Raw genomic sequence first — 22462 nt, 5'->3', positions numbered from 1 at the left:
TCTTAGGAAAGAACATGAGGCAAGTTGTAGATTAGGATAGGGAGCGAGATAAACCACTGAAGAGTAAACTAAAATAGAATCCATCCACACTGAACTTTGTGGCCTTGGCTTAGAGATGGGGAAACTAGGTTCTAGATCTGACTCTATCACTTCACCTTTTGAGCTTCTGTCTCCTTCCCTGGAAAATGAGAGGAATGTTGTTAGACATATTCCATGTTTCTTTCTTTTTTTCTTTTTCTTTTTTTTCTTTTGAGACGGAGTCTTGCCCTGTCACCCAAGCTGGAATGGAGTGGTGCAATCTCAGCTCACTGCAACCTCCACTTCCTGGGTTCAAGCAATTCTCCTGCCTCAGCCTCCCTAGTAGCTAGGATTACAGGCGCCCACCACCAAGCCCGGCTAATTTTTGTATGTTTAGTAGAGATGGTGTTTCACCATGTTGGCCAGGCTGTTCTCAAACTCCTGACCTCAGATAATCTACCTGCCTCGGCCTCCCAAGTGCTAGGATTACAGGCATAAGCCAGTGTGCCTAGCCTCCAGGTTTCTAATTATACGATTCCACTCTAGGGCCTCAGATCATGGTAGGGGTAATGAAAACTTCTATCTGTGAAAGGCTTTCCCATTCAGGCAGCAAGCTTGCCCTTTCAAGACTGACTCATGAGGATTCATTGCATTAATTGTAAGTGATCCATCCCACGTCATTTCATCAATTCACGAGAGTAAAGAAACACATGCAGAGACTTAACTGTACAATTTTTCCCAAGTCCCTGCTTGCTCAGACCCATCACAACCTACGTCATCTCCCCTTACCCCACATTTTCATCTCAGGCACTGACGTGTCTTTGTTTCCTTATTCCAACATGGGTCAGTACTGTTTCTTTTATTTTTTATTTTTTTCTGGGGATACAGGATCTGCTCTGCCTCTCTTCACCGCTTCTCAGTCTCTCCTTTAAACTCTCTTTGCCCTAGGCTGACCACACTCCTTCATTCTCAAGAACACGCAGCTTATCTATTTTCCATGTTCAAGGCAGCCAAAGGCTTTTAAAGATAATAAGAATCTCTCCACTGCAATTTTGAGCTGCAAAGAATTTGCTAGATTTGCTGGCACAGAGAGTTACAGGAATGTTCTCCTAGTACTTGTGGTCTGGAATCTTTGGAGGGTCAGGGATCTACCAGAAACACAGACATGTGAAAATAATTATAATATAGCAGGGGGGCCTAGAGGCTGTTGCGGGGGTGAGGAGGGGAGGCATCAAATAATTTTTGCTGAAGAGGTAACAGTTGAGTCTGGAATGATGGTCGGGTAGGAGTTTAGCAACAGCCAAGAGTGGGAGCGAGGGTCCGAGATCAAGGCAGGGGGTAACACACTGTGCAAAGCAAGAAAGAGTGAAAGAGGATTCCGTTTTGAATGTAGATGGCTCAGCTCTTACTCACAGGTGGGCAAGGCTGACTTAGGTGGTTTGGCTGTCTGGACAGGTGCCCCCTCCTTCGCTGCATTGTTCTATAGTGCATGTGTGTCCTTCCTGAAGTTGCTCCCTTCTTTTTTTTTTTTTTTGAGACGGAGTCTTGCTCTGTCGCCCAGGCTGGAGTGCAGTGGCGCGATCTCGGCTCACTGCAAGCTCCGCCTCCCGGGTTCACGCCATTCTCCTGCCTCAGCCTCTCCGAGTAGCTGGGACTACAGGCGCCCGCCACCACGCCCGGCTAATTTTTTGTATTTTTAATAGAGACGGGGTTTCACGGTGGTCTCGATCTCCTGACCTCGTGATCCGCCCGCCTCGGCCTCCCAAAGTGCTGGGATTACAAGCGTCAGCCACCGCGCCCGGCCACTCCCTTCTTAACTCTCAGGAAATCAAGCATACACTGTTAAGACTAACAAAATAAGCATGCTTTGCTGTCTAGCATATAGGGGGCAAGATCTTAGCATACATAACATGTGTGCTTGAAGACAGCCAGAGGTGGAAGAGACAGAGGACAGCTGGGAATGACTCTTGAAGGATCCGTAGGTCCAGGTGGGAATGGCTCTTGAAGGATCCATAGATCCAGGTCATGAGGAGGCCTTGCATGCTGCTCCAAGAAACTGGGCTTGCCTGCATAGGCAGAGGGTGACTGTTCAGGAGTCATGCAGTTAGAGCACATGGAAGGTAGAGAAGATAAAGAAAGATGAGGCAAGGAGACTAGAATAGGAGCTGACTGCGGGTTCTGATGCGAAATGGAGATACAGATACTGATAGAGTAGCAGTGAGGCTGGGAGGCTGGGGAGGATCTGAGAGAATTTTAGCAGGAATTTTTGTGCTCAGTTGAATATGATGGGGCAGGAGAAAGTCAAGCACAATCCCAGATCTCTGACTTGAGTGATGACAAGTGGCATTAGCCGAGATAAGGAATTCAGAAAGAGGGGCAGTTTTGGGGAAGACCATCAAATCCTATCTGGAATCTACTGCTTTTCAGAGGTGGAGAAGACCAGAGGCAGTTAGATATATTGGTCTTAAGCTCAATTGCGACTCAATGCAGATGAAAGGGCAAAGAAGGAGTGACTAAATACTCTGGGAAGAGACTCTTAAGGGGGCATTCAGTTCAGTTAGTAACAAATATTTTACAAGGTTACTTTGTTAGGCACCGCAGGACAGGCAAAGAAAAGTCTCAAACAAAGAAGCCTACTTTGTTTTAACTACAGCTGTGGACTCAGGTTAAACTTGTATGAAAAGTGTTTCCAATAATTATTGCTTAGGTAAATTGTAAAATTTTGGTCTATAAGTTTATGTCTGTTTTCCTGGCTTTCTCTGAGGTTTGACCTACAAATAAGAACTTCCCTATTTCTCTCTCGCTCTCTCTGAAATTAATCATGAGGTTAAACCAAATTCTAGGAGATGATATGTACATGACAGTTGATTCACCTGTTCTTTAGTTTCAATCCTGCCTTACGCTTAAACATAATATGGTTGGTTACAGCAGTCCAAAAAAAATGGAAGGTACACCTTTATGGAAATTCCCAATCTTAGGAACTAAAAAAGCAGAGAAAATAGAGAAAAGTTTACTTACTTTTTAGAGTAAAAATCCCTTTTGAAAGATATTTTTTTGTATGTCGGCCAACTATTTTTAAACATACACACTCATACTTAACTACAATCACTCAACTGCTAAACCTTATGAAGGAAGTAGTATTTGAAAAACATTTAAAATATTTAAGAGAATATTTAAGTAAATACTTAAGAAACAGTCTATGAACTTGCATGAAGAGCTCTACAAGTACAATACTTTCCTTTGGAAATTAAACTTTGAAATAAAAGATAACATTTTAAAATGCGACTTTTATATGCCTGCCCAAAGTCCTGATAGGTATTTTATATCATAAAGAATTGAGAAACAGTAACTAAAAGCAAATAATAGTGTCTCATTTCACTGGGAATTTGCATATTTTGCTATTATTAGTATAATCTCATAGAAAATTCTCATCTTCAGTGTGAGGTTTCTTATTTAAAAAAATTTCATGCGTTCATGTAGAAAATTTTTCTTGGGTCTCTTTATTTAAACATTTTAAGTTCAATTCCTCTTCAGTTATATCTTAGCCAGTGGAATACACATAATGCATTTTGTTCTTTCCCCAGAAACTGATGTGTTTACTCCTATGGACTCAGAGGGGCTTTTCAAGTTACTTCAATTTTTACAGCTCTTTTCATATCCCATGTGTGAATTTACTGTGAAGACTTATGAATGATGGAGCTCCAGCAGCCTCACCATGGCCTTACTTTGCTTTGGTAAGTATTGAAAACCTTTGGCAATGTGGCTGAGACCTGAGTTTTAACACTTAGGCAAAACTTTTTAGCAGGAGCCAGGATATGAATAAATATGAAGGAGGCACTTGAATGCAAAACACACTTTAAAAATTCATAGCAAATTTGAGAGCATTTTCAATTAAGTATATATGACTGCGGGTTGTCTCCCTTGAACAAATTAGTTCTCGTTTGTAAGGGTTTTATCTTTTAAAGTATCGATCATATCAGTGCTCAAGGTAGAACTGTAAGTAAAGTTACAATCCTAAAACATTTTGGGCAATGGTTCTAATTAATATAACGAATATTTTAGCAAAATATCCTGGGTTGTAATTGAAAGAAATCATCTCGGTCTGAAGAATACCTACTGAGGGCAGCCCTATTAAGATTCATTCTGAGACGGGTTAAATTAATTTCCTGGACTTGCAAAGCAGAAATGGGAAGGTTTTCCTTCCTCATAAGCCTGCAGGGTTTGGTGTTTTGCCCTGTTGAGACCCAAGGGCTATCTGGGCTGATTAACATATATATAATTAAAGTGCACCAGCTAGAAAGGCAGAGCCAGTTTCATTTGGCTCTGTACTACTGTGAAATAAATTCTGTCTGCATTAACTTTTTTTTTTAGTTAGTTTTCCCTGGACATCATCCTGCTGCCTTCTTTAGGAATATTGCTTCCTATCCTAAGCAGGGACTAGAGTAGAGAAGCTTTCTCCAGCATTCAAACTAGATTTTCTTTCCATTCATATCGCCACTTTTCATAACATGGTAAGAAACACTGTAAATAATTGAGGTGATCCATCAAGAGACCCATTCTGGATAATGAAAAATTGCATAACTCAGTAAAAGTCAATTAAAAACCACAAACTCCAGTGCCTTTTGCTCAGTGAAGATTTATTGTTACAGAAGGCAACTAATAACAATAGATTTGTGGGGTCAAAATTTTAAAAAGTTCTAAAAAGGCAGTTAAAGCTTGACAATAAACTTGAGTAAGGTTTACACAATATCAAAGTATATTAGTTCTTTGAAATGAAAAGGTATTTTTTTTTTCTTCCTTTAACATGAGATGTCTGACATGTCAGGATTTTGTAACATTCTTAGAAACAACATCCACTGTGTGGGATACTTTTTTTCCTTCTGCGGTTTTAAACCAGTCTGACTCTTTGGTTGTGCCTATACAATGAATAGTCTACAAACGAAATGAGAGAAGTCAGGATATTTTCCTTTGTTAAACGAAGTATCTGAATAATTAGAACTACCTAGATAAAAGACTCAAAATGTTTTTGTTATCTGGTTGCCTGGTTAGGACATAGCCAACATTTCAATGGAATGTAGTATCTTGTATAACTGCATATAATTTTTTAAAAAATAAACATGACTTTGCTTCTTTAGATACATCAAATGCTGCTTGAGTGGCCAAGGGAAAATGCCAACTCTTTGAAATGTAGTATCTGTAACACTTTTCTTCTTTTAGTAGTTTTTCATGCCCCAAATATAAACTTTAAGGAGTAACATCTATCCTCAAAACCCAAAAATACCCATTTGTTTTGAGGTTCATAGTCCACCAGTGTAAGTTTTAAACTGCGCCCAAAGGCTTAGGTAGGGTTCAGCAGTCAGGCATGACAGATGCATAATTCTAACCAACAGTGCACATGTGACATGCTTCCTACTGAAATTAAACTGCCAAATAAAAAGGAAGGATTGTGCCCTTTTTAATAACAAAGAATGCAGTCGTTAGAATTCTTCAGATTTGGAATTCCAGCAGCGCTCTAGTGTTTTCTTCTTGATGTGTGACAAGAATGAATAATATCAAAAATAAAAATAAACCTCATCTAAACAAGCAGTTCTTTGACTTTGTAACTAACGTTCAATATCAAATACATCAAATTCTAAAAATACTCAAGACCAGTAAATTGTCAGAGCTGAGAAGTAACATGCTGAGGAGAGGATCAATTTTTAAACCTTTTGATTGATTTTAACCTACTAGCATTAGTTTTGTTCATTTCTGTTTAGACATTGCCACTTCAGCTGACTAGTAGGGACCATGGTATTTCATATTCATATAAATATTTGAATTTGACCTCATAAAAAGTCCCTTGGGTCTATAATACTTTTATTCTTGTATAATCTGAAACAAATCCTTTCCTTTTAAAAATCAAACAGACCACGTTATCCACACAGTTGACTATTTACAAAGCACCCAATTAAATCCTACTTAATTCTCTTTCACTCTAAAAATTCCATCTAACTTGTGTGTAAAGTACCCATAACATTAAATGCATAATGTTCACAAACCCTGATAGTCCTGTCTAACCTAGAAAATATTACCTTCCTTAAGGAGAAAAAAAGAGCCTTAAAAAAAAAAATAAGAGTAAGGTTTTAGAAATGAGACCAGAAATCACAGTACAAGACAGAGAAATCTACTTTAATATTCACATGTAGAAGTTACACATCACAAGAGATTGGACAGTAGCTTAGCATAACTAACATAGCTATAGTGAAAATCATTTTTATAAAAAAATAATCTAGATGCGGTCATCAGAATTTTTGGTCTGCTTAAGTTAATGTTTGAAGATCGACTTTTATCCCTGCTTGAAGGATTTGCCATTATGCCTTTTTTTTCTCTCCCACTGTTGCCTATTAATTCTTTGGAGGAAGGAAAGCAGAAAGTGTTCATTTCCAAGAGTTTGTCCTTTGGTAGCAAGCAGAGAACATTTTTTCATTTCCATGATTTAAATAATCTGTACAGACATGAAACTTAGTGACATTAAGCTTTAGTGTAAAATGAAGAGTGATAAGCAATTTTTTTTCACTTTGATAAAACAGCAGATTTCGTAAACTCCTTAAGGATCCAAGCATTTCCTCATCCCATATGCAAAATCATTCAGAATCCATTTTGACCTCAGTTGAAAAACAAAAACAAACACTTACTGTGTATATATTACACTATCAAACCCTGTACTTAAAAACTGGTAAGGTATATTATTTTCAACATGTATGCTTCAAATACGAAGATTTCAATCTACATTTAAAAAAACACATTTGAATGGACTCAGAACAAGTTTAATTTGTGATTAAACATCTCATGCAATCATGCAAGACCACTAGCTATAACTGTTACTTCCGAGTCTATACTGGGCAAAACAAAAGCAAATTAAGAGCCAGGCCAAACAGAAAAGACATTCAAGATATCAAGAGCTCTGTAATTGAGCTGAAAAATAATTTTCCAAAAGAAATATTCCCATAGATTAAAAAAAAAACACACACATAATATTTACAAAAAAATATTTAATTAAAAATATCTTATAATTACAGTAGTCTATTAAAGCATATACTTTCTCACACTTATAGAACATCTCTATATATACATGGTATGAAATGTCACTCATTTATCTATACAATATGTAACATTCTTGCAGAGAAAAGAAAGTTCTCTGCCCCGTTATAATCATCTATTTTAAACAATAGATGTAAAAAAAAATATCTACAATGCTCTGGTAGATTAGTAAAGCTTCAAAACAAAAATTGAGCTCCTTGGTCACAAAGTAGGTTTCTAAAGTCGGATCTACTCTTGATCTTCTATTTATCAGTCCTGTCACACTTAAGCTTAAAAGTTTAACTGCACCTCCAAAAAACACAGAAATGTACAATTCACAGCAGTTATAAATGAAGAGACAAAAGAGAATACGTATGTAGAATGTTTATGAACGTGCAAAGAAAGGATGAAAGTTGTATTTTTCTTTCCTCTCCCTCTCTTGGAATGACGAATGAAAACGTTTCTAGGTTGGCCGATGTTTTTTCCTTTCCTCCGGTGGCTTTTTTTCTCTAACTTCTGCTCTTCCCCCTCCCTCTCTAGTGCTCCTGGCTCAGGCGGCCGCACACCTGTGGAAGAGGAATGAATAGAGGGGGTGTGTGAACCTTCTCGCTGCAGACTAACTGGCGCCACCGACCAAACTCAAGACATGCTTGATCAACAACCCAAAACAAACCACCAGGTCAGACAACACCCGCAGTCCGCGGCCGGGCCAGGCGCCGATCAGGCAGCTGCGGCCCTCGGGAAGCCCGGAGAGGGGGACCCACTCCGGGGCCCTGCCCGTGTCCTCCTTTGTGGGTGACAGACTGCACGGGAGAACACAGGGGCAGCTCCCATGCCCACGAGGCTGCCCTCCCTCGGGAACGAGGGAAGGCAGAAGAGCCCGCTGACCACCAGGAAAAACACGGGGACGGAGGGGACAAGGGCTGACCCGTCTCCACTGAGACTGAACCTCGAGTTCTAAGGCTAAGTACGGGTTTATTTGCTACTTAGGTGGCAGGGAGAGAAGGGATTTACTTCCTTGGGAGTTTGCTCTCAGAAATGCTGGGGGCAAAGAACACCGCGGTGCCTGGCCCCGGAAGCCCTTGGGGACGGGCGTCTCTGGTGACCGGCCACCCGAGACGGGAAATGCGCGCTCACCTGGACAGCGCGGCTCAGCGGCACAGAATGCTGTCGCCCTGCTTGTTCACCGCGCCGGCCTGGAACAGCAACCGAACAGCAAGGGAAAGGTTAGCAGGCGCAAACAACGCGCTCGTCACGGTCCTGGATTGTCTTCGGAAATCGGGCTGGCGCGCCGGCGTCCCCACCCCAGCCTGTAGCCCGGGGGGCCCCTCCGGGCTCAGGCGGGACCTAACAGCCCAGGGCGCGCACAGCCCTGAGTCCCGCCCTGCGCGTTCTCTCGGACCCGCGCTCGCCGAGCCCGGCCGGCTGCTGGCGGCCCGGGGGAGCCCGGAGGAGCAAGGGGAGGGGGCTGTCATTCCCGGCCCGCCCCTGCCCGGAGGACGGTGAGCGCCCGCGTCCCACCACCCCACCACCAACCTCCCAACCCCCGCGGCGCCCGCCCACGGCCGGCGCCCGGCCTCTCACCGGGTCGGTGTTGAGCGCAGTGAGCGGGGTCCGCGCCGGCGCGGCTGGACAGGTCCCGGCCGGGTGGTGTGGCGGCCCGGGCGGTGGTGGCTGCCTCAGCAGGGCCGGGTGCGTCTCCAGCGCCAGCTGCAGGTCCAGGATGTAGTCGATAACGTGCTGCAGGATCTCCACTTTGCTGACTTTCTTGTTGGGCGGGATGGTGGGCACCAGCCTCCGCAGGCGGCTATAGCAGTCGTTCATATCGCACTGCAGGCACAGCGCCGGCTCGTCGGCCGCCGCCTCGGCCGCCTTACAGCGCGCTGCCGCCGCCGCCGCCGCCGCGGCTGCCGAGCCACCCAGGCTGTGGCCATGCTCGGCCAGGCAGCGCAGCGCCAGCTCCCCGCCGCCGCAGCCCGACGGCGCCTTGCGGCCCGAGGGGCGCACCGGGCTCACCGCCTTCATCGCGCGCGCCCTGCGCCCTGCGCGAGCGGACCCGCTGGGGCGAGCGAGGGAGGCAGGAAAGGTCCGGGCCCCGTCCGCGGCCGGCTCCGCTCCCTTTGCCTCCGCGCCCGGCGCGCTCAGGGCACTGCGACGCTCCCGAGCCCAACAATTGACGGGAGGATCGCTCTGGGTTTTACGAGGGGATCTTTGCTCAGTGGGCGACACTCAGCCCGAGCCCAAGGCAAGAAAAAGCAAAAGCGCCGGAAGAAAAGTAGCCCACCCAGGTCCCCTAGTCACTCCCTTCGAAGCTCCGACTAAGCCCGATCGCGGCCGCCGCGCTCCCCTAGCCCGGGATCACCCCACTCCCGGCACTACTCACAACCGCGCCTCCTCCACTACGCTCTCGCCCGGCCCGCCGCGCAGCTCTATTTATAGAGCCGTGCGCCCCGGGGGCGGGGCCAGCGCGCGGGCCGGGTCGCAGCGCGAGCCGAGCGGAGCCCGCTGGGCGCGCGGGCGGGTACGCGGAGGGAGAGGCGACGGCGGGGGCTCCGGGCGGTGCTGGGGGGCGGGGAGTCGGGCTACCCGAGTGCAGGAGTGGGCGGGGGGTCGGGAGTGGCCAGCCAATCAGGCGGGCAGTGCCACCTCGGGGAATGATGCTCGGGCCAATGGGAAGGGCACTCCATTCCGTCAACGCTGTGGGTCGCGGTTCTGAGAAAAGAGAGCTGAGTGGGAGTCGGGCCAGGCTGATGTGTGCCCAAGGGAGGGGAAAAGAGAGAGCGAAGTTCCTGCGAAGAACTGCGGGAATGTGCGGCCGGAATTCACTCTCCACCACCCCGCCTATCCCGACTAGGCTGCTGAGGGAGCGCCTGGGCCCTGCTCGCGGATACCTTGCCACTCCTAATAGCACGGCGCCCAGGGACCCTCCGCCACCCATCACTCCATCCATGGGATGCCAGTGGCCTTAAGAAAGACGCGCTGTTCAAGAAGGCACGTTCATTCTGTTCTATATTTCCCTCCTCCGTTTCATTATTCGCCTTTTCACATTTGCCGAAACCATAATGATGGAATGGAATGTGTAGCCTTTCCGTTTTCTTTTTTAAAAATGCTAAAGCTTAGCAAAAGTAGAAAAAAAAGAAGAAAGAAAAGAATGCCGAATCGAATGCAGGTTTTTGGTGAAGGGAATATAAATAAAACAAAAACGTGGGGGGAGGTTCTTTTACCCCATCTAAATGCAAAAGTGGGCTCAAGAAATGCAGTTGCCTTGCGCATTCAATTAGAGCACGTAAAGATTAAAAATGCATGGACACGGAATATTTAAAATTCCATTATGACATATAATATTAATCTGTTTTATGTGAAATTCATACCTGTAACTTAATTTAGGCCATTAATGCACAGCTTCACGTATTAGTCAGCGTACCCCGCTTTAAATAAGGTGATGAGTATGTCCAGAGTCTCCTCCTTTGACAACAAAGCATTAAAATTCACACTTCCAGTCTCTGGGATCCTGCTTGGGCCCCACCCTGCAAAAAAAGCCTGTTAATTAAGGGCGTTTTTGTGTTAGATTTCTTAGAGAAAAGCTGTCCTTCAAGGGTTCAAAATAAAATTGCACAATGAGCTTTGGTGGAGCATTGTGTGTACCCTTCAAGAAAAAAATTGAGCCCTTCAGATGAGAAAGGAGCATAAAAATTCTCAGTGAATGGGGAAATGAATTTTGAGTGCCTTCACTCTACAAACCCTCCCACCTTTAGACACGCTCGGAGATGAATTAACCCAAGAATTTTCCTCATTCGTGTACATGACATGGATTGGTGTCTTCATTTTCATAGATAATTGAAAGAAAGAGACATGGACCTCATTTCTTCCTGTCTACCCCTATATGGACTTTTTCTACATCCCTTCCCAGAACTGAAGTACCTGCACCAGGCAGATATTTCGTTTAGCTATGTCAGTACTTTATGACTATTGCACTATTACCCAGAGCACATTCCTTTTTCCTGATGAAATGAGGAGCAATTATTTAATTCTGGTTTCACAGGTAGATGCAATAACCCTCCTCTCCCCTAATCCTTGTATGTTACTGCTTCTAATAATTGTTTGGAAACAAGTGACATTCTCATTTATTTACGTGCATACGTAGATGGTCTACATACACATTTATCGAGAAAATCAGAATTATGAAACTCAGAAGGACTTTCTTCTAAAGACAGGCATAGTTATATACATCATTAAATTAATGCGAATACAGAGAAAATGTTGTAATTTTAAATGGGAAGTTGGGGAAGCCAGCACTACTGGTTGTAAGCTGTTATCTTGGAGCCAGTCATATGAGCACAGACGATAATAATAAATAGATATATGTACAGATGTTTTGTTCCATTGATTTTTCTCTTTCCTAGAGTTTAAAATTTGCTTCCAAATTCAAAACCCAAGACTTTCCTCTGTTTGGCAAAATAAAACTATGCTAATGTGCCCAGGACACACTTACATTTAAACATTTTACATATCCTAACGATTAAAATTAAAATTTAAGTTTTGAATATGTAACACAAAGGAAGAATCATATCGACCTTTTTGGAATTTGCTAAATCTCAGAAAGCCATGCCCTGGGTGTGACAAGTGCCAAAGGCGAAAGTTTCAGGTTTTGTTGGAGATGCTCTGTGTGACTGGCTTAAAGTTAGAAAGACTGAGTTACTCTGTGTGGAGCGGGGTGGAAGAAGTGGTTTCAAAGGAATGTACCTCAGCCACAAGATCAAGAACACCCAGGAAAGATGTGATCCGTAAATCCTGCTGGCAGAGTAGGCAGAGGCAGTTACTGTGCTCCTTGTTTTGAAGGTTGGAAGGCATGAAGACATTAAAAAATTAAAGTGCTGCCTAAAAGGTTATACTATGGGAATAAGAAATACAATCCTGCACTTTTTGGTCCATGAAACCAGAGAGTACTAGGGGCTACGCAATGTAAGTTTTTGTATTCTTAGACACAGACACTTACATGACATCAAAGCTGGAATCATGGAAGACTCCTGGCACTGATAATTCAAAACAGAGTTTACCCAACAATTATCACTCAGATTTTAGATAAACCTTACAAGCTATGTTATTTCTACTGTGCAGAGAAGGTAACTTAGTCTGTTGGTGACTCTTTTACATCAAAGTGTTTCACTTGCACCTGTAAAAGTAAGATGGGCTAACCCAAATCCTTTTGTCATGGAAATGCTAGAGACTCCCAAAATATACCTCAGTAGGAACCTGGAATGAAACATTCCTAGGAGAATTGCTAGAAAGCCCTGGTGACCAGAGTCATGGATACACCCTTCCTCCAGACAAAGAGGTCTGCTGTCCTCCTTGAGATGTATTCTAGCTACTAAATCAGGCCCTCACTGAACTGCAACACCCAGGCCTTTAGAAGTCATAGTCACCCTGTGTTTACATGAAGCAAGGGTATGGAAGCATATTGTGCTATTCAGTCCCAGTGCCTTTTTAGGACTTGATACTTGTTTCTCCATAGCCTCCAGGGAAACAGTGAGTGGACTCAGACACAGATAAACGTGAATGTTCCCATGCCTTGGTCACTCTGTAGGTTTGTGGTCACAGAAAGAGGCACATGCATTCTTTGAGGGCATAAGAAACCACTATGTACCCTGCAGCAGGAATGTCCCTTGCTCCCAAAGAGTAAATTGGGCAATGTGGCAATTCAAGCTCAAGGCTGCTTTATCAGGCATTAAGTGTTACAAAATTACTTGTGCTACCCTTGGATTGCTGATACTAGTCCCGGAAACGCTGATAACCCCTTAGTTTGCTAGGTCCTGGAAAAGGCTTGTAGGAAGAGGATGTTGTACGTTGAACATGGCTGGGTGGATGTGGTTGTCAAAAATGCCTTGTTTGGAGAATTTTAAAGGTAGTTGGTTTAAATAAGAAGTGACTTTTTGAAAGCCCCCCTTAGATTAAAAGACAGAAAAATGGGGAGAAATAAGTGGAATTTGTTTTTACCTTAGGAGATGTAAACAGCATGGACTCTGAAGTGAGACAGCCTGAGCCCCAATTTTGGCCTTTTTGCTTACTAGTTTTATATCATTCAGCTTGGTTCTTAAATTCCTATACCTTTCATATTTGGAATGAAGATTAAAATTGCATTTACTTCATAAGGTGTTTATGAGATACACATATATATGGTCTCTGTATAAGAAATTCAGTAAAGTTCTTAGAATAGTGGTTGGCACATAAGTGGGCAAACCATGTTAAAATGTATTACCATTTTTGGCAAATATCTCTCAGTCTGTGGCCTGACTTTTCATTTACTTCACAATCTTCTTTTAGAGCTGAAGTTTTAATTTTTTTTTTTTTTTTTTTTTGGGACAGAATTTCACGCTCGTTGCCCAGGCTGGAGTGCAATGGCATGATCTTGGCTCACTGCAACCTCCGCCTTCCAGGTTCAAGCAACTCTCCTGCCTCAGCCTCCCAAGTAGCTGGGATTACAGGCGCCCACCACCACGCCTGGCTAGTTTTGTATTTTTAGTAGATATGGCATTTCACCATGTTGTTCAGTCTGGTCTTGAACTCCTGACCTCAGGTGATTCGCCCACCTTGGCCTCCCAAAGTGCTGGGATTACAGGCGTGAGCCACCATGCCCACCCTAAATTTTGTTGGTCTCTTGTTTATCAGTTTGTTCCTTTATGGCTCATATTTTTGATATTGGATCTATCTAAGAAATCTTTCACAGCTCAGGTAACAGAGGTTTTCTTCTAGAATTTTTATATTTCTTAGGCAGGGTTGCTTGCATGGTGTGCAGCTTATGCAGTCACACAGGGTCCTGCACTCAGAAGAGCTGTATGCTTGGGTTAGTGCTCTTGCCTTCTTGAAATTCTTAGTAATTTTTGAACAAGGGAAGCTGCATTTTCATTTTGCATTAGGATCCACAAATTATGTCTCCAGTCTTTGTTTTCTGTTTTATGTGTAGGTCTATGATCCATTTTGAGGTTATTTTTGTATGTGGTGCAAGATATGGGTTGAAATTAATATTTTGCATTTGTAGATCCAATTGTTTCAGCACTCTGTCCAAAAGTCTACCTGTTTTCCAAAGAACTGCCTTTGCACCTTTGTTAAAAATTGATTGTGTACAGTGTATACGTGTCGGTCTGTTTCTGGCCTCTGAAATCTATTCCATTGGACAGATTATCTGTTTTCATGCTGCTACCACATTTTCTTGATTACTATAGCTTTATAATAAGGCTTGAAATCAGATAGTGTTGAGGCATTGATCCTCCAGCTCTATTCTTTTTCAAAGCTGTTTTGGCTATTCTGGGGATATTGCATTTCCATATGAATTTTAGAATCAGTTTGTGAATTGCTTCAAAAAGGACTTGTATCCAAACATATAAAGAACCTGTACTCAGAATACTGTATATAAAGAGCTTTCAAAACACAACAATAAGAAAATAAACAACTTAAGAAAAAGTAGGCAAAAGAACATACAATCCAATAAAGAAGAAATAGGCCAGGTGCCATGGCTCACCCCTATGATCCCAGCATTCTCGAAGGCTGAGGCAAGGCGGATTGCTTGAGCCTAGGAGTTCGAGACCAGACTGGGGAACATGGTGAAACCCTGTCTCTACAAAAAATACAAAAAATTAGCTGAGCATGGTGGTGCATGCCTGTAGTCCCAGCTACTGGGGGGTGGGGTGAGGTGGTGGTGGTGGTGCTGAGATGGAAGAATCGCTTGATCCTGGGTGGGTAGTTGAGGCTGCAGTGAACTGAGATCGCACCACTGCACTCCAGCCTGAACAACAGAGTGAGACCCTGTCTCAAAAAAAAAAAAAAAAAAAAAAATGAGGAAGAAATAAAAATGGCAAATGAGCACATGGAAGATACTAAACATCATTAGTCATTTGGGACATACAAATCCAAACTATAACGATATACCACTGCACACCTGCCAGAACTGCCAAAATTAAGGACGGAACATACTGAGTGCTGGTATATGGAGCAACTGGAACTATCGTACACTGCTGGTGGGAATGTAAAATGAGGAAAATTACTTTGGAAAACAATTTGACAGTTTCTTAAAGTTAGACATATAGATACCATATGGCCCATCTGTTCTTCTCGTAGGTATTTACCCAAGAGAAATGAAACCTTCTATCCAAGGGCCACAATGGAGCCTGAGAATGATGAATGTGTTTATTATCTTACTAACTCTGTATCATATTGTTGTCAGCTAGGTATCACAGCATTAACTGAACGGTAGTGAAATACCCTCCAAAGCAGTCATGAGACTAATTTAATATTTCAGCTATCATGGTTACTCATTAACATATTTCATCACTTGTTGGAAATGGACTACGCTAAAAAAGCACATTCACTCTTTCTTGGGTTGTATGGCATGACATGGATTTAAGGCTTCAAGGAGGACCCTATCTAATTATTTGAAATGTTTCTCCCTTTTGCAAAAACTAAAGCCGTGTTCTGTACTCTTGCTTCTCTGCTTCACTCCTGTTGTAGCCTCTGCTGCCTTGATTACCCCAGTTGGCAACTGCCTTGGTATAAACACCCACCGGGTGGGGAAGATAAGAAGCCTCATTATTCCATATTGAAGATGGTCTACTGTTTTCTTTTCCTCTCCACTTTTTTCTTAGCAAGAAAAGAAAAGAGGATCGCAAGATTAGATATATCCCACTGCTATTTCCAGAGCAAGGAGCAAAGATTCCCAATGGGTAACATATTTTTGCCTTTAAAATTCTGTGGTTCAATCCATGCAAGCACAGCTTCTCCAGCTAGCAAGAGGTTCACAGGGATGGGATGAAGATTAACTGCTTTTGAAAGCCCCAGGAGAAAGGCAGTAAATGAATGATAGGGGGTAATACACCAGTATCTAGTGCATGCTAGATACTGAATGTCCACTGATGGCTATACCATTGTTGAAAGGGGGCTTGTAATAGGTAAAATGGTTATGAAGATGCCAAATAGATCAAATTGGTGCTTTAACTCATAATTATAGTTTAGTAGAGAAATGCAAGACAAGAATTATTATTATTCCTTAAAATTCATTCCAATAGTGATATGCATTTGTCTGCTACATTCTTTCTTTCAGCAGATAATACCAAAAGTGAAGTCATAAATAAAAGCTATTCTACTCATAGCAGAAATTATTTCTAGATTCACATTAATGAAAAAGTTTTAATTTTATTTTTCGTTCTTTTAAGGTGGATGCAAAATAATTCCAAAATATAGAAAAAGCATTATTAAATGTATTTTAATTACTTAGAGAGAAGACACTAAATAAACAGTAAATTGCTTTGCATCTTCAAACTGAATACTGAATATGGGTCCATCACAGTAAATCAGCCTTCACTGAGAGAAAAGACTTTCCCATTTTATTGACATCTAGGTCATGGTTGCTAAGAACTGATACAATGTTCAAGGAACAGCTGCCTTTTTTCTCCCACAAAGAGGAATTTTTGAGTCATTTTTGTAGCTCCCTACACAGTTGTCATAAGTTGTTGGATAGGCTATGATGTCAGTGACCTTCGTACCAGTAGTGGAAAGTGACTGTGTGTAAAGTTGATGAACAGTATAAAAACTCGTATGTGAAATAATTGAACTAGTACGTTTTTTCTACTGTCACAACATGTGCAACAAAGCACTAAAGGAATGTTAAAAATCACAATTAAAGGAAAAAGAACTGGGTTAACTTTGAACTTCATCAACATTGGCAATTCTATATTAAAAGCCTCCAGTTTAAACAAAATCATCTCTTTGCAGGGGATTACAGGTATAACTATTTTCCCTTGAATAGAATTAAATCAAAAGTATAATCTTAAAAGACTAAAAGCCTTAATGAAATATATTTTCAAATATAACTGTTCAATGGAAAAATCTAAAAGTTTGGTCAAGCTGTAGATAATACTTGGTGTGATAAAACCATACTTACCATTTTAAAAATATTTTGTTCATTAGGTCAACACTAAAATATCAATCTGTTTATATTATGTTCTAAAAATAAGCAAAATATATGCTATCAGGCAAAATAAGACAATTACTATGACAACATTGCAAAAAATGCAACATATATTGTCATCAAGGCTTGTGGCATAGGATTGAAATTGTATCATATGAAAGTAACTTGTTGAATATATTTTCAACACCAATCTTCAACCCACTGTTCAGTCTTTATCAGGAATCTACAAACTGTAATAAATAAAATAAATGTACCCTTTGGCAGATTGTTAAATGGATCATTTTTGGCACCTTCCAACATTGTCCATTAACAGCCTTTCCAGAACTGCCAGCTCCCAACTCTGGAGAACACGGTTGAAAAATGGTAACGCATTTTTTTATCCAGCTTCTAGAAGAACCATCCTCCTATACCAATGAGGTATATGCTTAAAACCTCTATATTATGAATTCTAGCAAACCTATCTATTCAGCCCCACTTTTCAGGCTCTCTGCTAACCAATCTTCTCCAAAATGGTTTTGGTTCAATTAAAGTCAATTCAAGCCAATCCTACACAAACATGTATGGTACATTTACTATATGACAAGACTGTGTTCAAGAAAAATAAGTCCTTTACCCTCATGGAACTTGTTACTTAGAAAACGGCTTAAACAAATTAAAAATCAGTTGATGCAATACAGTGTGTTCTGTTCAACAATATGGCATGGAGAGGGCACAGTGGGGACAAAAACCAAAGCCTGAGTCAAAGGAAATTTGATGGAGGAAGGGTTACTGGAACTTGATTTTGAAAGAGGACTTCATCAGCAGAAGATGTTCCATGGTGGTGAAAACAGCATGTGCAGAAGCTTGGAGGAGTGAAACTGCAAGGTTCTCCCTTGTTCTTTGCTCTGCTTCAGTTTAAACACTCAACTTTGTTTCTTTCTTTCTTTCTTTCTTTTGAAACGGAGTCTCGCTCTGTCGCCCAGGCTGGAGTGCAGTGGCGCAATCTCGGCGGCTCACTGCCAGCTCCGCTTTCCGGGTTCACGCCATTCTCCTGCCTCAGCCTCCCGAGTATTTTATCTCAATGTTGCAGGACAATGTGCATTTGTTGACATAATACTATACAATTCTTTTCAAGCCATGTCAGGATTATGTGTTTCAGATCTTCGATTAAAGCAAAGCATCTTAGAGGCAAGGCCATTTCTTCCTTATGTTTTTACAGGTCAGTAAAGAGAATTATTCATATAACGAGGCTGTCCAGGTGGGTTGGCACAATCTACTAGGATGACATCCCAATATACAGTTGTTTAGAGATGACCTGCAGATTTTGCTTATGTTCAGAGAGCGGCTGGCCTGTTGACATGGGAAGCAAAAGGGCTGGAGCAGAGTGGTGGTGTATCCATTAGATAGGTGATGTCCCAGGAAGGTTCTGGTACACTTAGCAAAAGGCTTTAGGAGAGCAACTAAAACTTTAAATTATAAATTTGCTAGAGATTTTCTCAGGTGAGGAAAGTAGTGGGAAGGAGAGGCTATAGGGGTAGAAAGAAGAGCGTGTGGGGGTTCTGAAAGAGCAAGAACAGGAACCGTGACATTTACGATGAGTTGGATCATGTTAGGACTTCCACTGCCCTTGTTGGTTCTCTCTCTACTCAGCGTTCTTCGCTAGGCTCAACTTCCTATTCTTTCCTTTCAACTCTTTATTTTCTTGCTCAATCATCTCCTACAACCAGAACATAAATGCGGCTACAAACAATTTGGCAATAGAGTTTATATCTTTCCTGCACACCAGCTACTCACTATATTTACCCTTATTGACCCAAATCTTTTTATTCCCCTAGGTTGGACCAGTTTTCTTTAGAAATCGTGGTAACTGCGGCCGGGCGCGGTGGCTCACGCTTGTAATCCCAGCACTTTGGGAGGCCGAGGCGGGCGGATCCCGAGGTCAGGAGATCGAGACCACGGTGAAACCCCGTCTCTACTAAAAATACAAAAAAATTAGCCGGGCGTGGTGGCGGGCGCCTGTAGTCCCAGCTACTCGGAGAGGCTGAGGCAGGAGAATGGCGTGAACCCGGGAGGCGGAGCTTGCAGTGAGCGGAGATTGCGCCACTGCACTCCAGCCTGGGTGACAGAGCAAGACTCCATCTCAAAAAAAAAAAAAAAGAAATCATGGTAACTGCTAAACTGTAATCTCATGGCAAAAGATAAACCCTCTGTCCTATTGGTAAAAATGTAAATGAGGCCTAAGTAAATAGAAAAGCAATTTTTATCAAAAAATTTCTTTTTTGATAAAAAGAAGTTTCTTTTTAGAGATTCAGATGCTCATTTAGTTTTTGGAATGGCCAAACACAGAGTTATCTAATTTAAGTAAGTATAACTGTTCTATTCAACAATATGAGTTTTAAAATGGCTATAATCTCACCAATACATGTTGTTTATTTTGGCAAAATTTGTCTCGGAGTAAAAATATTCTTAGAATAAAAATGATTTCTCATGTTTCCAATTGGAATATGATTAATGTTTTAACTTGTTGATGAAACAGCAGTTTTATAATCCAGGCAATCAGAAATCTATTATTTAATTTCTGAAAGGACATGAAGCAGTGATAGTATCCTGCAGTGGCGTGTTTGCCTAGGCATCAGGCTCCTGGAGCATCTTTGTATCTGGTGAGCTGAAGAAGATTGGCTCTCATTTTCTTAAAATGCTGGTTCTACAATATTTATGGCAGGTGTTATAAAGGGGCCTCCTCCTTCCTTCTGACTTGAGTAGCCTAAAAATAAGTGTTATCTGTCCTATGTCTTGAGCAAACTTAGAATTGTTTCGAAAAGTAGAAAGCTGTAATGACCATAGTGTTCTATTTCTACTGTTTTTGTCACTAATTTTGGAGACAATCCTAGATATTAGGGGTGAGTAAACAGGTGAAGCTAGTGTGGTAGCCAGCTCCAAAGACCATTTTTCAACTTGCCAATGGGATGGTACATGGCAGAGAAGGGGAACTGGCTCAGAATCTCCCTGCTATTCTCCTTCCTGTGTCATGAATAAAAATCGCACATCTAGAACAATATGACTTCTCTTTGGGCCCGTTTAATTTTTATGATTTTACCAATGATTGTAAAACATGCTGAATAAAGGGTATTTTATAGTTGGTGGTGGGTGGAGAGAAAGTAGAATGGATCAGCAATTCAGAAGCATCTAGGCACTAACTAAGCAAATGCCCAAACTTTTCAGATATAACATAGACAAGAAAATACAAGGGATGTGGTCAGGGATCCAGGTCTGACATTTAGGAAAGCAAATACAAGGAGGCAAAAATATTAGAGATTGTATTTTGAACCAATGAGCTATGTTAATTACAGTTACTGGAACGTGATCTATTTACTAAATACATGGAACTTCCCCTACATTCAGATATTTAAAGTAAAATATTATGATCTGGCTAGGTGATTGAACTGGAAATTATCTAGGTCTCTTACAAACGTATAATTCTGATTCCACAGCCTTCTTACATTACTGTGCTGGCTATTTCTTCTTAACATGCAACATCCAATTAGCTTTACAATTATAGATTTAGTAAAATGCTTCACTGGACTTCACTTTTGAATACCTAATACTACTTTAGTAGAGGCAGCCAAGAGATAAAGAGGCATCTTGGTGATGAAGGTACTTGGCCTATATCAATAACACTAATATTTTATTTTGCAAAAGATTTAGCACTTATTTTAAGGCAACCAGTTTGCTATGTGCATGCCTTGTTTACCATCTAACACAATAGTCTCATCTGCAACTTGGGGGATATTTAGTAGCTGTGATCTTAAAACACAAAGTATGGTTCTAAATAGTCAATTTTTATTTCTATAAATCATCAAAGAAAAATAGACCCATTACTCTATAGTTTTATCATACAGATGAATTCTTGTTATCTTCCACATTTTTACTGACTTGCTTTTTTATGGACACTAGAAAGTAGAGTCTGTATAGTTTTAAAAAGAATTTGCAACAACTTACCTCATATGCAACAGAGCATTGGCAAATTCAATCTTCTAATTAAAGCGGGAAAATAAATAGCCAATTTTCCTATAACTGTGTTACTTAAAGTTTACAATTTAGAGAAGTATATGCATTATTTGTTATTTATTGACTATGTATTAAGCACTATGAAATGGTTCTACATATGGATGTAACCTTTAACTTCACAACAATTCTGAAAGATGTTATCTCAAAATGAAAGACTAAAATTAGTTAGCAGTTGCCATCAGTAAAGGTAGGAGAAGAACTTTAAAAGCTGGGTTTGGTGACTCACACCTGTAATCCCAGCACTTTGGGAGGCCAAGGTGGGCTGATTGCTTAAGCCCAGGAGTTTGAAACCAGCTTGGGTAACATGGCAAAACCCTGTCTCTACAAAATATACAAAATTTAGCCGGCCATGTTGGCACGCCTATATAGTCCCAGCTACTTGGGAGGTTGCAGTGGGAGAATTACCTGAGCCTGGGAGGCCAACCAATATCTATATAGATAGGTATGCATATACAGTATACTTAGTCTTAGAAGTCTAACCACTAATCATTTAAATACTAGTATTCATGTGCATGCTATATTTTCAAGCTTAATATCAAGCCAGGCATGGTTGGGGAAGAATTTGTCAAAAAATAAATACAAAAACCCCAAGATGAGCAGGGCAAACTGGTTCTCCAAATATAGCCTCTTAGGAGAGAAAGGAGGAGTAGAGTTTACCCAGCCAAGTTTCGCTTTGGAGTACTCCCAATGCAGTGTAACCACCACAGCCGCTTTGGCATTGATGTTGATCAGAGCCAGCAAAGGCGAGGGTGGAGCCCTTCTTCTGACAATGAAAACTCTTCACTGAGTTTGGTGAGAACAATATGAGCTCACTCCCTAAAAGATCTCAAAATTCAACAGAATTATAAATCATGAGAAACATATTATTAACTCTGGTACTTAATTTTAAACCGAAGTTACATACAACATATCTTTTTATGAAACTGAACTATGTAACTTCTGTAATTAGTGCATTATCTGAAGAAAAAAATCAGTTGATCTGGGGAAAATGTGATTAATCCTCTGCAAAATATTCTGGGGGAAAAATAAATAAATAAATAAATAAAACCTCATGGATCCCCGCTCTGAGAAGTAATGAGACCTGAGACCTAATCTGACCGTGGTGCTAGCTCTACCATGGACTGAGTGAGGCTCATTTAATCTTCTCTGCTTCAACTTTGTCCTCAATGCAATGAGCGCATAAAACTGATTGATTTGAGGGCTGGGTGTAATGGCTCACACCTGTAATCTCAGCACTTTGGGAGGCCCAGGCAGGCGGATCGCCTGAAGTCAGGAGTTCAAGACCATCCTGGCCAACATGTCGAAACCTCGTCTCTACTAAAAATACAAAAATTACCCAGGCATGGTGGCACGCGCCTATAATCCCAGCTACTCAGGAGG

The 22462-nt window shown here is 41.6% G+C and overlaps 1 protein-coding gene across 1 annotated transcript; it reads right to left on the bottom strand.

Annotated features, from left to right (window-relative positions):
* Positions 1-6159: 6159 nt before the first annotated feature.
* Positions 6160-9494, bottom strand: ID4 (inhibitor of DNA binding 4). Its single transcript, XM_032140867.2, has 3 exons — positions 8662-9494; positions 8215-8273; positions 6160-7643 (listed from the first exon to the last, which is right to left on the bottom strand). Exons 1-2 carry the CDS (start codon positions 9100-9102, stop codon positions 8229-8231), a joined length of 486 nt encoding a protein of 161 aa, XP_031996758.1. The 5' UTR covers positions 9103-9494; the 3' UTR covers positions 6160-7643; positions 8215-8228.
* Between the last annotated feature and the right edge of the window lie 12968 nt (positions 9495-22462).

This window comes from Hylobates moloch, unplaced genomic scaffold (genome assembly GCF_009828535.3).
Source record: "Hylobates moloch isolate HMO894 unplaced genomic scaffold, HMol_V3 SCAFFOLD_20, whole genome shotgun sequence".
NCBI lineage: Eukaryota > Metazoa > Chordata > Mammalia > Primates > Hylobatidae > Hylobates > Hylobates moloch.
The sequence above is the reverse complement of the archived record's forward strand: the minus strand, read 5'-3'. Positions and strand labels throughout refer to the sequence as shown.